The sequence below is a fragment of the Neomonachus schauinslandi genome, chromosome 1 (assembly GCF_002201575.2).
Source record: "Neomonachus schauinslandi chromosome 1, ASM220157v2, whole genome shotgun sequence".
Classification (NCBI taxonomy): domain Eukaryota; kingdom Metazoa; phylum Chordata; class Mammalia; order Carnivora; family Phocidae; genus Neomonachus; species Neomonachus schauinslandi.
In genome coordinates this window covers 213307025-213322510 of record NC_058403.1, presented here as the reverse complement: position 1 = coordinate 213322510, position 15486 = coordinate 213307025, and the positions used below count along the sequence as shown (strand labels likewise).

General features: G+C 65.5%; 1 protein-coding gene across 2 annotated transcripts; it reads right to left on the bottom strand.

Moving 5' to 3' along the window:
- Positions 1–2075: 2075 nt before the first annotated feature.
- On the bottom strand, positions 2076–15175 carry MKNK2 (MAPK interacting serine/threonine kinase 2). Of its 2 annotated transcripts, XM_021705076.1 has the most exons (16): positions 15077–15175; positions 13661–13796; positions 12011–12048; positions 10741–10898; positions 10387–10474; positions 10155–10256; positions 9972–10069; positions 8063–8142; positions 7671–7744; positions 7280–7384; positions 7102–7157; positions 6919–7014; positions 6354–6548; positions 5363–5527; positions 4551–4594; positions 2076–4274 (listed from the first exon to the last, which is right to left on the bottom strand). In XM_021705076.1, exons 1-16 carry the CDS (start codon positions 15162–15164, stop codon positions 4037–4039), a joined length of 1761 nt encoding a protein of 586 aa, XP_021560751.1. In that variant the 5' UTR covers positions 15165–15175; the 3' UTR covers positions 2076–4036. The 2 variants fall into 2 exon arrangements, with proteins under 2 accessions (XP_021560751.1, XP_021560753.1); XM_021705078.1 differs by lacking the exons at positions 10741–10898; positions 12011–12048; positions 15077–15175 and adding an exon at positions 13933–14061.
- Positions 15176–15486: the final 311 nt, after the last annotated feature.

The window sequence follows — 15486 nt, the reverse complement described above, 5'->3', positions numbered from 1 at the left end:
AGTCAGATGCTCAACCGACAGCACCACCCAGGCACCCCTCCTTTTATTATTTTTTTTATTATTTTTAAAATACAATTTATTTTTTTTTAAAGTTTTAGCTTTACAGAAAGAATTGTGAAGATGATACCGTTCCCATAGGCCTGCCCATTTCCCCGTCATTAGCACCGAACATCAACTTGTGACCCTGCCTGTCAAGGGGAGCGCAGGGAGGACACCCCCATCTTGGTCTGGTCCTGGGATGCGCGAGGCCAGGCGGCTGTGGGACAGCTGGCGAGCCCCAAGCCAACCTCTCCGTTGACCCAGCTGGAGCCCGTCACCAGCCTGCGAAAGGCTCCCAGTTCCTCCCGCTCTGGGATTTTCCTGCCACTCCTGGAGGAGATAGACGTGGAAGGGGCAGGATGAGCCGAGAAGAAACCACAACTCCAAGAACAAGGTGTGCCGGGTGCCGGGCCCTGGCAGGCAGGAGGAGGCTGGGAGAGGTCAGCGGTGAGGCCTGGCAGGGCCGGGCAGGGCTCGGTGCCACCTGGGAGGGCAGGAGCTTGGCGTGTGGCCCCCACTCCTCGGCCCACACACATACGCCAGGCCGGCAAGGGACAGGGGAGGGGCCCAGAGGCACTGAGAGGGGGACTTGGCCAGGCGGGGGCGGGGGCGGTCCTGGAGGAGGCGGGGTAGCTGTGGGGTCTCCGCGGAGGGCTCTAGGGGGCAGCGGGACAAATGCAGGGTGGGGGCCAGGTTCAAGGGTGCTCAGGTTTTCCTTCGGGGTGCCAGGTGGGGGGAGGGTATGCTCGCAGCTGAGCCTGGCGTTCCCAGGGAGGACGGGGGTGGCCTGCGGGCCCCTGCTGCCACAGGACATCCTAGCGCCTACGCCTGTCCAGGGAGGCCTGTCCCAGCCCAGAGAGCGCCCCTGCCTCCCCAGTCCCACGCCCAGGCTGACTCCAGGTGCTCCCGGGTCACCCACTGACACAGCCAGCCATTGGTCCTCTCTCTGGCCTCCTGGCCACTGCCCTGCCCTGGTCTGTCACCCCTCACCGGGCTGGCTGCAAGGTGACAAGAGCTCACCAGGCCCTTTGGGCTGCGTCCACACTCTGCACGGTGACAAGATGGTTCTCCCAGAAATGACATCCAGTCGGGTCTGTGCCCTGCTCCAGTCCTGTCTGTGGGTGTCCATCCATCCACGCAGGGACGACGCGCAGGGACAACGGAAACAGCGCTCATGGCAGCACAACTCAACAACAGCCAAAAACGGGGGAGCAAGCTCAGTGTCCGTGGACGGATGAACACATACACACATGTCTCCCATGCACAGGAGCGTCCCTCGGCCGCGAGCAGGAGCAAGGCGCAGCGCCCGGGGTTGGACCCGGAGCCCACGATGCTCTGCCCCAGGGACAGACCCTGAGCCCACGCAGACGCCCCGGAAGCCCGCGCCGAATGTGGGTCGCTGGGCAGCTCAGGCGCCAGGCCACCTGCTCACACCTCACCTGGCCCCTCTCGGATCCCCGCTGGTCCGCTGAGGACTGAGGACTCCGAAGCACACAGCAGCCAGGCTGGCACCTCAACCCCCTCCTCCACCCCATTGGCTCCTGCCTCCAGGAAGCCCTCCCTGATCCGCTCCCTCCCCGCCAGGATGGGAAGTCAGCCCTGGGCTATCCCGCACAGAGGCCTGCAGAGCGAGGATTCAATGATGGCTGAGGGCCAGCCACATGGGGGAGGTGTGAATTACTAAGTCAGCAGCAGGACCACCAGAAGCTGCTCCCTTCCTCCTCCCTGAGCTTGGATCTGGGGCGCCCCGAGCCTGGCCTTGGCTGTGGGGAGGTGATGGCACAGCGTCCAAGGTCCGGCCAGCGCCGTTGCCCCCCCTTCCCTCTTGGGTTCCGCGGATTTGCCGAGCTGCCCAGCATGTCGAGCTGCCCAGCATGTCGTGAGGACGAGCCCACCGGCCAGGAGCCCAGGCCCCCTGAGCAGCAAGCCAAGCCCGCTGCGCCTGTCCACGCTCTAGGCTCACGGCGTCACTGGGCACGAGATAGTTTGGGGCCACTTGTTACAAAACAGAAAACCAGGACCAGGACACACAAGTTTTTATGACTTTTATTAAATCCTTACAAAACAATACAAAATTCCGGCATTGACAGTTGGTGTAAGGAAAATGAGCTGTATCGATTCACCTGGTGTGGTGGAGTTAAAGTGCTTGGGTGTTTTCCCCCCACTTTTAAAAAACTTGAGTTTTTTTTTTGTCTTTTTTACACATCTTAACATTGAGACGTGGCCGTTCCCCTCCCGCAGGGCCGGGTGGCCTGGGAGCCAGGCGCTCATTCACAGTAACGGTTCCGACAGTCTCTCCAGCTCCCACGGCCCACGTGACATGCGGCGGGCGGAGGAAGTGGCTGTCCCACCTTTGGGAAAAAAAAAAGCTCCTCACAGCTCCGCGTTCCAGAGTAAAACGGCCAAGGCGCCTGTGGCGGGCGGGGGTCCGTTTGTTTCTTTTTTACAAAAAGGCGGAATCCCCAGTTGCAACACGTGGGATCACTGGTGGGCACGAAGTGGGGGCGGGGGCGGCCTCCCCACCCCCCCAGGGTCTTTGGAAAGGCCAGTCCACAGATCCAGGCGAGCGGGGGGACCGGACGGGGTGTCAGTCCCCACCAGCCACCAGAGACTGCCACAGAAACAGCATCTGGGCCCCCCCACCCGCGAGGCCCCCCAACATTCAAGTATTCAAGAACAGGGAAGGGAAGTCAACTGATGTCTTTAAAAAATTAACAAAACAGGACGAACAACTAGAAACCAGAGGGCTTTCCAGGCCCTGGCCTGCCATGGAGACCTGGCCAGACCCCAGGCCACGCTGCCTAGCCGGTGGCGGGGGGCGGGCCACAGGGACCCTCCCCGGCCAGCAGGAGCGCGTGTGCGTGGAGAAGGGGGGCCTGTATTGCATAGTGTTTCCCACCCGAGGACGAGGAGGGGCGTCGGTCTCCCCAAGCCTGGCAGGCCCCTCGACACGTGACCCCAGCGCCGAGGTGGGCAGAGGCGGGCATGGCGATTCCTGGGTGCCCGGAAGGAGGCCGTGGCAGCGGCGGCCGTTTTCCTGAAGGTGGGCAGAGTCAAGACGCTGCCCTTGGGGGGTGGGGGGCTTCAGCAGGACCCCTGGGTGGGCCCTGGCTCTGAGGAGGAAGGGGCTGACAGAGCTTCCACACCAGACCCCAGGGGTGACAAGGGGCGGGACGTGGCCGTGGTCAGACTGAGCCCTGAGAAGGGGCACTCGGGTGCCCGGGGTGGGGGTCTTTGGGACCCCCACGTTGGCTGACGGGCGCCTGTCCAGCCCCTCCCACTTCCTCTGGCACCGCCCTCCTGGGTGGGCAGGGTAGGGGGCAGTGGGTGCACCCTCCCACCCCGGGTCAGCTGCAGCTTAAGGTCAAGGTTTGAGAGAGCCCCGATTGTCAGTCAGAGGGGGGAGTCCAGCTGCCTGCACCCAGGACCCCTCCTGCCGCGAGGGAGACCTGAGAAGCCCCCGCCCCACCTGGCCACCAGGGTGTCTCCCGGGTGAGGGATGAAGGAGCTGCTGTGTCACTGAGGGGAGGTGTGGGGTTGGCCCGTCCCTGAAATACTGTGAGGCTGGGGAGGGGGTGCGTCCCTGTGCCCCCAGCTCTGGAAGACGACAAACGCCTCCTCTCCTGAGTCACATAGGGCGGGGCGGGGCAGGCGGGGGACCTTCACAGTACAGGGCTGGGGAGGCAGGGACCGGGCAAGCCCAGCGACACACGTCCCCCACTCTCCTCCCCAGGCGTCTGCTTTGCTTTTAACACCTTTAAAGGGGAACAAAAATGGGGGTAGGGCAGAAAAAAGGAGAAGAAAACCCAACAGCAAAAACCTCATATAAAAAGAGCCCCCCCCCCCAACTGAGCTTAGCGCCTCGGAGTCCAGCCAGGGGAGGGCAGCCTGCTGGTCACCGGCTGGCAACAGCTTAAAAAAATCTTTAGATTTGATGGGGGTGGGGGTGGGGGTGGGGGAGGGGAAGGAGTGACCTATGTACAGAGGGAGCGAGGGGTCACGCGTGGTCTCCCACCAGGACCACGGGGGCCGCAGACAGGCTGGCTCGCTGCCGCCTCTGGGCCAGCTTGCTCTGAGAGGGCGGGGACAGCTGCAGGCAGCGGGAGGTAGCTCGGATGACCACGGGCGGGCCCTGCTCTGCCTCCTCGGCTGCGTCCTCCTCCCGCTGAGCCAGCTGCCGGTTCATGGCGATGGCCTCAGCCGCAAACGACGTGAGCTCTTTGGCACAGCTGTTCCTGGGGAGGGGCAATCACGGAGAAGGTGATCACGATCTCTTCGGGACCCCCGGGGGCGTGCAGTACCCTGGGGGAGGGGCTGCAGGCCCCAGGACCCCCGCCCCCACTGGGGGCCCAACCCATCACCATCACTGGTACAGGAAAACCCAAGCACTTAGGTGGCTCCCCAACCCAACAACTTAAGGAAGCTTTCTTGTCTTTTTTAAACACCTAACGTTAACCACCCGCCCCCCCGGGGTCCCTGCTCTGGGCCCCACGCTCCCACGCGGGCCTCACCTCTGCAGGACCATGGGTGTGGGCAGAGTGTTCTCCGGAGCACACTGTAAAGCGACAGGAGGGCGGGGCTGAAGCACAGAGCCCCGCTGCCCTCCCAGTGCCCAGATGGCTGTGACTGGGGTTCAAGGGGTGTACCTGCTAGAACGGAGTCAGGCCAGGGGGAGCAGGATGTGGCAGAAGCCCAGCAGTGGTCCATTACACCTGCTCCCCGCCCCCTCCCTTGTCTACTCATGGGTCTCCTGACGTTCCAGAAGGACACAGGTGCCCCTCCACCAGCTCGCCCTGAGATCAGGGCCCGTCTTTGCTCCCTGGGGAGGCCCAGTGCCAACTTCTATTTTTGGTTAAGACCCTTGCCCTTGTGGCCTCCTTGCCCTGGGCTGGCAGCCTGGCTCGGGTGACCGCTGGCCAGAGAAATGGCAGGCTCTTCCCAGATGGGTGGGGACAGAGAGCTGGGCTGGGGTTGGCAGGCTCTGCTGGGGGTCTGTGGCCTGCCCAACACCTGGACGACCTCGGCTTGTTGCTCTGTGCAGGTGTGCCAGGCAGAAAGAGGCCCCAGCGCCTCCGGGGCACAAAGCCAAGCAATTCACTGAGCAGCAGAGCCTGCAGTCCCAACCCCTAGCTGGTAGCAGCAGGTGGATTTTCCTGCCACGCCCGTGCCCCCCCCAGACGGCAGAGACTGAGCCCCAGACCCATGCGGCAGCGGGGGAGCTGCTGCTGGCCTTCCCAAGGACTCTCGTACACCCGCTCCAAGTCACCCCTAGCCCCTCGGAGGCTGTGTGGAGGCAGGAGGCCCTAGCGGGGCTCACACTCACCCCCTGCACCCAAGGGTGCTGCAGAACTTGGGCGGCGCTCAACCTCTGCTTGGCGTCGCGGACAAGGAGCTTTGAGATGAGGTCTTTGGCAGCGAAGGAGATGTGGGCCCAATCCTTCTCAGGAAACTCGTACTTGCCCTCCTGGATGCTCTCAAACAGCATGTTCTGCGGGGCAGACGAGTAAGGGGGTGAAAGGTCCGCTGCGGGCGACTGAGCCCCCACACGGACATGTGCCAGCTGGGACCCAGAGTCGGGCACGCCAGCTTAGTAACGAGCTCTGCCAGGGGCCCAGGACCCAACCATGCGGCCTAACCCATGACCTGGACACGCTGCAGCCCCCCTCACCCCCCCACCGACAGCAGACTGGACTGGGGGCTGCAGAGGGCCCTGAGATCAGCTGGCAGGACGGCGGGGGGGTGTGCACTCTGGGGGGCCAAATGCCTGGGAATGACGCAGGCTGCAAGGGAGAGCCGGCCTCAGCCAAGTGCTCAGTGGACTCTGCCTGGGACGGGCTGACGGGCAGCCAGGCTCCCGTGGGGCAGAGGCCACTGGGCTGGAACCCCTGTCTCTCCTCATGGCAGCTCCCTGACTCCCAACTGCTTTCTCTCAGGCCGCAGAGCCAAGAAGCCTGTGTAACCCCAGGAGGGCAGGCCAGCACTATCCTGTGGACATGTGGGGCGTTGGAGACCATGATCAAGGCAGTGGCGGGATGCAGGGGTGGAGCGGATATGGTGGGGTGCAGGGGATGGGGGAAACTATGGAGTGCAGGGGGTGGCTGGGGGTCCCCGCAGGGTGCAGGGGTGCACGGGGCACAGGGGGCGCAGGGAGGTGCACGCGCACAGGGGGTACAGGGTGGGTGGGGGTCCCTGAGGGGTTCAGGGAGCGCAGGGGGCACGCGGCACAGGGGGCGCACGGTGGTGGGCGGGGTCCCGCGAGGCGCAGGGGGCGCAGGGGGGCGCGGGGGGGCGCGGGGGCCGGCACACACGCGCACCTGGCAGGCCGGGCAGGCCTCGCCACGGTCCCAGCCGCAGTCGCTGCCGCAGTGGCCCACGAAGGGCGGGTAGCCACTGAGCAGGATGTAGAGAATGACGCCCAGGCTCCAGAGGTCGCAGCGCTTGTCGTAGATGCTAGCTTCCTCACTGAAGGCCTCCACCACCTCGGGGGCCATGTACTCCGCCGAGCCGCACTGCGGGCGGGGACCGGGCGTCAGGAGCCCGCCGAGGGGGAAGGGCAGCGCCGCCAGGCCGGGACTTCCCGGCGTCACGTGAGGGCCCGAAGGCAGGGTCACCGGGGCCTCTGCGCCCAACGCCCCGCCAGGCCAATCAGAGGCGGGCCAGGGGCCCAGCCCCGCCCCTCCACCCAATCAACAGGTGGCAGGTGCCCACCCCGCCCAGCCACCCAATCAGCGGCCAGGAGCCGGCCCCGCCCCCCCTCCGCGGGGCCAATCAGCGGCTGTTGCTAAGCGAAACGCCCAGCTCCGCGGCGGCGGCACCTCGAGGTTACGCAACCGCAGCCCGGGAGCGCGTCGGGGCGTGCCCGCTGCCCGCGCGCCTCACCGGGGTGAGCAGCTCCGGAGTGGAGATGGGGGAGCAGTCCCCGTTGAGTTTGATGCCGCTGCCCAGGTCGAAGTCGCAGATCTTGACGGGGGAGACCTGGGAGGGGTGCGAAGAGGCGGTGAGGCGGGGGTCCAGGCCAACCCCGCCCCGGCCGCTCGGAAGGCCGCTCCCGGGCGCCCTCACCTGGTTGGGGTGCTCGCAGAGGATGTTTTCTGGCTTTAGGTCCCTGTGGGCGATGCCTGCGGGGAGAACCAGGGGGGGAGTCACTGGGGGGAGTGCGGGCATTGTCTGGGAGTCCGGGGCAGGTGGAGCGGGCGCAAGGCTGGACACCCCCGGGGGCCACGTGGGCCCCACCACCCACCTTTGTTGTGCAGGAAGTCCAGGGCACTGGCCACGTCCTGCACGACCACGCTGGCCTCCAGCTCGTTAAAGTGCCGCCGCTTGTGGATGTGGCTCAGGATGGAGCCTGGGGCCAGGCCGTGGAGGAGGGAGAACGTGTGCAGGTCACCCGTGTGTCTCCAGGCCACCGCCCAGTAGTACCCACTTCCACCCCACAGGCACGTGCCCACTCTGGCCTCCTTGGGCTCAAAGCCTGGACAGGAAGTTCAGACCCCACAATCCCCCCCCCCCCCCCCCCCCGCCCCCCGCCCATGCACAGGAGGGACAGCTCTGAAAAGTCCCTCCTGGTGGCCCGGCCCACAGCCCATTAACCACTAAGACGCAGCTGGAGGCGTCTCCCAGGCTCCACGTACCGCCCCGCATCTTCTCAAACACCAGGTAGAAGCGATCCTCCTCCTCAAAGAACTCTATCAGCTCTAGAACATTCCTGGGGCATGGGGGGTTGGACAGGCAGGAGAGGAGGGAGGCTTCTGAGGACCCTGTGCACCCACCGCCCAGCCCAGCTGGGGCCCACCCTTTCCGCCCCCACCTGCCCACAGAAGGCTAGCATGGGGGCCCCGGCCTGCCTCCACCCTGCCTGCTGGGGACTGCGTGTGTGACGCTGGGTGTACCGCAGGAGACCCCGCAGAGAGACACACACTGGGTGCTCCCGAAACGCTTGCTGGGGCTGATGAGCTGTTCGGGCCCATTCACCCACAGACAGATGGCTCAGGGCCCAGTTCTGGGGCAAGGTGGGTCACATTACCTGTGGCCCTGGCATTGATACAGCATCTCCACCTCCCGGAAAACCCGACTCCGAATGTGGCCCGGCTGCTTCTCGATGATCTGGATGGGGGTGGGGCAGGAGACGGAGCAGCTGGGTCAGCCAGACCCTCCAAAGCCCAAGGGGCCCCTACCAGAAATTTGCCCTGTGCCATGCCTCAGACCCCATTAGAGCTTAGATCTGAAGTTCTAAGAAGCTGAGCTCTCCTCCTGGGGCCCAGAATTCGCCAGAAGTCAGAACTATGGCGTCAGCACAAGCTTGGGGTGGGGGGGGAGGTGCAACATGTCTCCAAAGTGGCACCAGGGGAGAGACAGGCTGGACAAGAAAGCCAGAAAGAGAAAAGAGAGAGCTGGGCCTTCTCCACTCCCGACCCCACAGGCCTCAGGGGCATGTCTGTGGTCTGGGACTCCTACAAAATGCCCCTTCAGGGGTGTCAGGGTCCCTGGGACTGGGCAGCCTCCCCTCCCTGACCAGGAGACTGGTGGCCACTGCGTGGGTTCCCACACCACCCAGGGGGCTGGAGGGGCCTTGGGGTGCCTGGCTGCCAGACACACCGCCCCTGCCTGCCTCAGTGCCAAGTCCCACCTCTCCAGTTTCATGACCGTCCGGGCAGCTGCCTGGTGGGCCTCCTGGGACTCAGCCTCAGGAAGCCAGCTTCTGCCTCCAATCCCCACAGGCACCCAGGAGCTCTGAGGACCGGAGGGTCCCCCAGCCACCTTCACTCCCAGAAGTGGGGGCAGAAGGTACGTGCTGGCTCTCTGGGCACCCTGGCGCCCCCACAGCGGACCCCTCCGCAGGTTGGATCTTCGGCCCCCTCTCACTGGGCCGGCGAGGCAGGCTAGTCGCCCCCTGGCCCAGGGTTCCCTGTCCAGTGCATCGGCCTGGAGGGGGACGCGGGGTGTTCCCCCAGCTAGTTCCTGCAGTAGGCAGGCATGATGTCCACTTGCTGCCGGGGCCCAGCCTATGCACTGTGCCACCTGTCTGGGGACAAACACCTGTGCCACAGAGAGGCAGGACAACCAGACTTCCGGGCCTCCTGACACAATGCCAGCAGCCACGCTCTGCTGGAGGAGCTCTGGGCAATCTGGCTAGGACCCCTACTTCATGGAGAAAAATGTGGTCCCTCAGGAGAGGGACGGCTTTACGGGCGGTCACACAACAGTGTGAGGAAGCCAGGCTGCTCAGCAGGGTCCCGAGGAGGAAAGCACCCAGTGCAGAAAATGGAGGCTAAGCATCCACTTCCCTTGCACCATCGCCCCGCCCCGCTCACCAGGGAGCACCTGGTCCTCGTTCCTGGGCCGCCAGCCTCCTGGGACACCATCCCACCCAGATGCAGCATCGCCAGGGAGGACTGGAAGATTTCCCAGAACACAGGGTCACACTGCCTGGCCAAGAAACAGGTTTCCCAGACCACTTGGCCATACCGTGGGTCAGGGGCTACACAGGAACACTCAAGAGGTTCTTCCAAGCCTGCCCTAATCTCCCCAAATGCCAAGCCTCCTCGGGCCCCAAGTAAAGCATGACCTTTCCATCCTTGTGACCAACATGGAGAACCACTTTCCACTCCTGAGGAATGGCACGAGGTGAACCAGCAGACAAGAGCCAACTCTGACCGAAGCCCCCAGCCGCACTGGTCCTCAGCCACCTGCGTAGGGAGCTGCCCCTTGTGGTCACTTCCTGCCCAGCCTCGGGGGCTCAGACCAGTCTGACCTAGATTCCCAGGGGTGGCCTGAGTCACTGGCCCTGGGGCCATTTTTAGACACTAGTTTTCCCCAGCTGCTGGTCCAGGGGCTCAGATGCCAGCTCCCCTCCTCCCGCCACCCTCAGCCGGTGCCGGATCCCAGGCGCTGCGGGGAGAGGTGAGGAGGGCCGTCCGGGCGCTGGCATTCACCTTGACAGCGTACTCCTGGTTGGTGATGAGGTTGACACAGGTCTGCACGCGGGCATGGGCGCCCTCCCCGAGCACATCCTCCTGGAGCTGGTAGACGTCTATGGAGCAGGGGGGGCGGTTGAGAGCTGCCCCAGGCCAGCCCCCGTCTCCCTCCCTCCCCCGCCCCTGCTGGTGCCCACTCACCCTCAAACCTGCCCGAGAAGCTATCGGTGGCCCGGCACCGTTTCTTCTTCTTGCCCCTCTTCTTGGCGTCCGGGATGTCGATGGGCTGGCTCGTGGGCATATCTGTACTGGGAGACCCGGAGGTGAGGCCGACCCTGCCCACCAGGCAGCCGGCCCCTGCGGCTCCCCGGCCACGGCCCTCACCCACCCTCACCCACAGCCAGGGAAGTGCCCCTCCCGCTCAGGCCCTCACCAGGGCGGGCGGGGCGCTCCAGACTGAAGTCAGTCTCCCCGTGATGGGTCTGGTCTAAGGAGAAGGCCAGCTCGAAAGGATTCTGCCCCTGTAGGAAAAGGAGAGGAGAGCGCTCTCAGGCCCCGCCCAGAGAGTGACCCAGCCCCCCGTGTCCACAAGTCAAGGGGAACAAAGCCTGGCTTTGCCTGACTGTGAGGAAATGGACCTTCCCCCCTCCCCCCCCAAGCCCAGGGCCCTTGGGGCGTCCAGGAAGGGGATGCGGTGCGGGGAGGGGCCGTGAGCAGGCAGAGGGCCCGGCATGAGTCACACCTTGGTTGCTCACCCTGCAGAATGGGGACAACCTCCATAGCCCACCTGGACCTCTGCGCTGCCCGGGATCAAAGGCAGCAGGGCGGTCGGTGTGAGGGGATGAGTCACGGGCCTCCAGGCGGGGTTCCCAGCAGGGGCGGCCCTGCCTGCTTTCCCACGGCCTCCTGCGCAAGGCCCTTGCTGTTCTGGCCTCAGTTTCCCCTCTGTCAAATGGGGAGCCACTGCCCTCCTGCCCACATACTGCTCCGTGTGTGGCCGCACTGTTACCGGACTGTGTCACTCCCCCAGACTCTGGAGGCCCATGAGATGGGCCTGCAAGGCCCCCGGCGGGAAAGCGGAAACACCGGGCCGCCCTCCGCCTGGCCCTGCCCAGTCCCGTTTCACCCCCAGGACACAGCCCCTTCCAGGCCCCCGCGCCCAGCTAAGAAAGCAGCCCTGGGACAGAGGGGCCCGCTGGAGGCAGCCCGCCAGCCCGCACGACTGGGGGAAGGGCGCCAGACCCTGACTAGGGAAGGAAGGCGGCTGGGGGTTGGAGAAACCATTTCGTATGCCCCACAGGATTGCTGGAAGAACTTTCTGCAGAGCAGATGGTCCAGGGTGAGGACTGATGGCCCCCAGCATGAGGTGTGAGGCCTTTGAGGCTGGGGCCCAGCCAGGTTCCCTCAGGAGTTAGCTCTAATTTCGCTCCCTGAACCCTAGTAGACTAGGTGGCCAGGGCCTCGCTGGGTGTGGGCAGCCTGTGTGCACAGTGGTGCTGCTGATGCTGGGTGACCCGGGCCCAGTCACTGCCCCTCCCTGGGCCTCAGGACAACCGGGGCTAGGCTCTGGCTGGAGGGTCATCCAGAGAAGGAAGTCCAGGAAAGCCCTAGAGAGACCCTGAGGGGCCCGCTGCCGAAGGAGCTGGGCCAGATTCCTACAGACAGGGGGCCCGGAAGCCAGGCCGGCAGCAGAGGGGAGGCAGGCAGAGGTCAGAGGGAGCGGCTGAAAATACGCACAGGCCCTCCCCGCCTCCTCTCCCACCCTGCAGATAGTTGCTAGGAGGCCCAGGCCAGGCAGGGCAGCGGGGAGAAGGGAGTACTCCAGCCCGCCTGCTCAGGGCTCACCCCCCAGCCCCTGGCCCTGCCTGCTGAGGGGTCCGGCCCCCGGGGGAGTCAGGCACACAGCCGTCTGATAAGACTCCTCCAGAGGCGCCAGGTTACTGCTTCCACCTGGGAGGAGGGGCTCCAGGGTAACCACATAAAGGGCTGATGACGAGGAAGGATAGACAAGGGGCTCACAGTCAGCAGCCAGCGATGTCACCTCCCAGCTACCTCACCTTGGTCTGGTGACCTCAGCCCCAGGCCTGACGGACATCTGTGGGTGACATGGGAGGAAGCTGCCCACGGCTCGTCCGACGGAGGACCCCAGGGGGCCTGCTGGGTCCCCTCACCACCCCCACACGCCTGTCCCGGCCTCCGACTCGGAGGCAGAAAGGGTGGCCAAGCCACCCCCAGGGGAGAGCCAGCTCCCGTGTCCTCGCACCACGTGCAGGGGAGAACAGGGCAAACCCCTGCACTGGCTGCGCCTCCAATTTCCTCACTTACAAAGGGGAAAGTGTGTTGGGAGATGCCTGGCAGAAGCCTGTCCCCGCTGTGCGGCTGCTGGACGGTGGGGGGAGGGAGCTGGCCCCGGCCCAAGGGAGCAACCTCAGTGTGGTGCGAGTAGAGTCCCAGAGTGGCCCGGAGGGCCGTCTCAGAGGCGAGGCTCCCTGTCCAGTGTTCTGGACAGCACTCAGCACTCCCAGAGTCCCACCTGGGCGCAGCCTCTGGTCCCAAGCAATGTGGGCCGGCTGGGCCTGGGGCTGGCCTCAGGCCTCCAGTCAGGAGGCCTTGGCAGGAGGCAGCTGGAACCATCCAGAAAGTTCGAGTTTGCTTTGGCCGCCGTGCTGGCCCCTCACATTGACCCTGTCTCAGCTCCTGCCCGGCCCCAGGAGGGGACAGACCACTGCCAGTGACGTCTCAGGTCCACCCCCCCTTTAGCCCAGCCCCGGACACATGGACGTGCCAAGGGTGTCGCTGCCCTGGGGGTGGGGGGGAAGCGCGGATGACAGGCATGTGGGCAGGGGTGGGGCACGCTGGCCCGAGATGCTGGCTGGACAGGCCTGGGAATTCTAACCCAAACAGTCTCAGCTTGCTCCTCCCACCCTGGTGCGCAGCGTGTCTGTGTGTACACACACACACACAGACGCACACGCAAGTCCTGCCTTCTCTACAGGGCAACAGGTCCCTACCCAAGGAGGCCCAGGGAAGCCATTACATAACGCGGCTGGCGGGGTGGGGCGGCCGTTGACATCACTGCGTCCCCTGAGCCAGCCCTGTGGGGCCCCAGCCCAGCACCTGCCTGCCGCCCCCCCCAGACGCGCTCATCTGAGACTGGGACTCGGCTGCAGCCATGGGGCCACCGCAGAAACTTCCCGCTCCCACAGGAAATAGCACTTGGGCCTGGAGTGTCTGGGAGGTGCAGGGCTGGGGGGCATCCAATCCACTCCCCCGTTCAGTAGACCACGTAGGAAGGCTTTGGGGCCCTGCAGCCCTACCTCGGATCCCTGGAGGAAAGACCCCACAGACCCACAGGCCCAGGGTGCTGAGGACTGGACTGCGGCCTGCTGAGCTCCCTGGCAGTGCACACCCAGCTGGGGTTTGCAGGGGACACACTGCCAGGTGCCCCCACAGGCTGCGGGCCCCAGGCCCCACTTGGGGTTCTTGGAGGAAAGACCCCAACAGTCCCCAAGGCGCTGGGGCCTGGACTGTGGCCCACTGACCTCCCCCCCCACTCAGCGCACACCCGGTTGGGGCAGCCCCAGACCCGGGGAGGGGGGGCAGGCACGAGCCCCGGCGGGGGGGAATCCTGGGGGGCGGCTACGCCCCCCCCACCGGCCACTCGAGTGGTCCAGCCCCAGGCGACCCCAAACCCACCCGGCCCTCACCTTGAACGAACGGTGGAAGCCCTGAAGTTCGGCTGTTTTCTTCTGCACCATCTTCTGTCCGGGCCCCGCCAGCGGGGGAGGGGACGGCGGGCCCGGGGGGACGGCCCGTGGGCGGGGGGCGGCCGGGGAAGGGACCCTGCAGGCGGGAGCAGACAAAGGAGAGCGTGAGTGGCTGCGGCCAGCGCGCCGGGAGCCCGGGCCGGCGAGGCTCCGCGGGGCCCGATCCCCGAGACCGGGTCGGGGCCGGGCCAGGGTCGCCGGGCCGCACTCACCGGGGTCGGGCTCGGGCCGGGGCCGCAGTGCTGCCGCCGCCGCCGCCGCCCGAGACACGCAGCCCGGACCCCGCTGCGCGGACCGCGCGGGGAACAGCGCCGCCGCCGCCGCCACCACCGCGGACTCCTCTGCCTGGGCCGCCGCCACCGCCGCCGAGAGGAGCCGGCCGCGCCGCCCCGCCTCCGCCTTTATAGGCCAGGCTTCGCCCCGCCCCGTACGCATGCCCCGCCCCCGCATGCCCCGCCCACACGCGCACAGCGGGAGCGAGGCTGGAGGGCCCTCCGGGCCAAGTGCGGCTGCGCACTCGGGCCGTGAGGGGTGTCCACGCGCCTGCGCGGTGAGGTGCGCGGGGCTCCAGGAGAAGGACTTGGGGGGGTTGCTGACGGTTGCTGGAGGGGTGCGGGTGCTGGAGGGGCTGCCTGAGGCTCTGGGAGACCCGCGGGTCCCTGGAACCGAGCTGGAGCCGGGCCCTGCGCTCTGGCAATCCCCCCAGGATGCCGGCCAGGGCCTGGAATACACTGACTCCTTTGGACGACTTCCCTTCCCTAAAACATACATGGCTTCCTCTTGGCAGCGCCCCAATCCCAGAACTTGCTGTGGCTCTGTCTTGATTGATCCTACAACCTGCCAAGGCCCCTGGTGCACCTCCCAGAGCCTGGCTCCGGCTGTCCTGCTGGTGTACCCCAACAGGCTTTGAGACCCAGCTGCCTCCTCCAGGGAGTTCCCCAAGAGTTTGCCCTGTAGTTGTCCGAGCAAGGGGACCACTGTATGGGATGGGGACTGAAATTTATGAAGGACCTTACCTCAGTCCTGCAAAGGAATGTTTCAAGGAGAGCAGGAACCCGGGACCAAGAAAGAGCCCAAAGGGTGGGGGCAGCCAGGACAAGGGGGAAAATACCATCCTGTTTTTGTTGCCCGCCCCACCCCCGCCCTGACCCAGGTTTGGGTAGAATCGGCCCTTCCTGAGCTGGACCAGCTCCCTGTCCCCAAAGCACTGTGGTGCAGAGTCCTGACTCCGTACCCTGGGCACATGGAAGTACAAGTCTGTGGGGTGGACCGACCTCCCTCCTCCAGGCCTCAGCTTGTCCTACTAGAGACTTCTGCCACCCAAACCTGGTTGTCCCCCAACCAGGCCCCGCTGACCTGAAGCTGAATTATCCCCTTCTAGTGGGGCAGCCTCTGTGTGCTGCCTGCCAAGGCCACACCTGACTTCAGGCAGCACTCCCCACATCCTCCTGCATCCCCTGCGTGTGTGTGTGTGTGTGTGTGTGTAGACATACACGTTGGCTCCAGGTGCCTGGGGTGGGGCTGTTAGACCTGCCTGCCCAGGAGAAGTCTCCTCGTCCTCCCTCCCTCCTTTCCCGGCTGTCCCCGCCCACCTCTGCCTCCAGGCCAGGGCCCTCCCTGTCACCTGCCGGGCTCGGGTGGGTACAGATGGGTCACTGCCCCTCCTCGGAAGCTCAGCTCCATGACAGCACAGATCTGTCCACTGCCCGCCCAGAGCCCACCCAGCACAGGGCCTGGCACGCAGGACGTGCCCCCTGAATACTGCT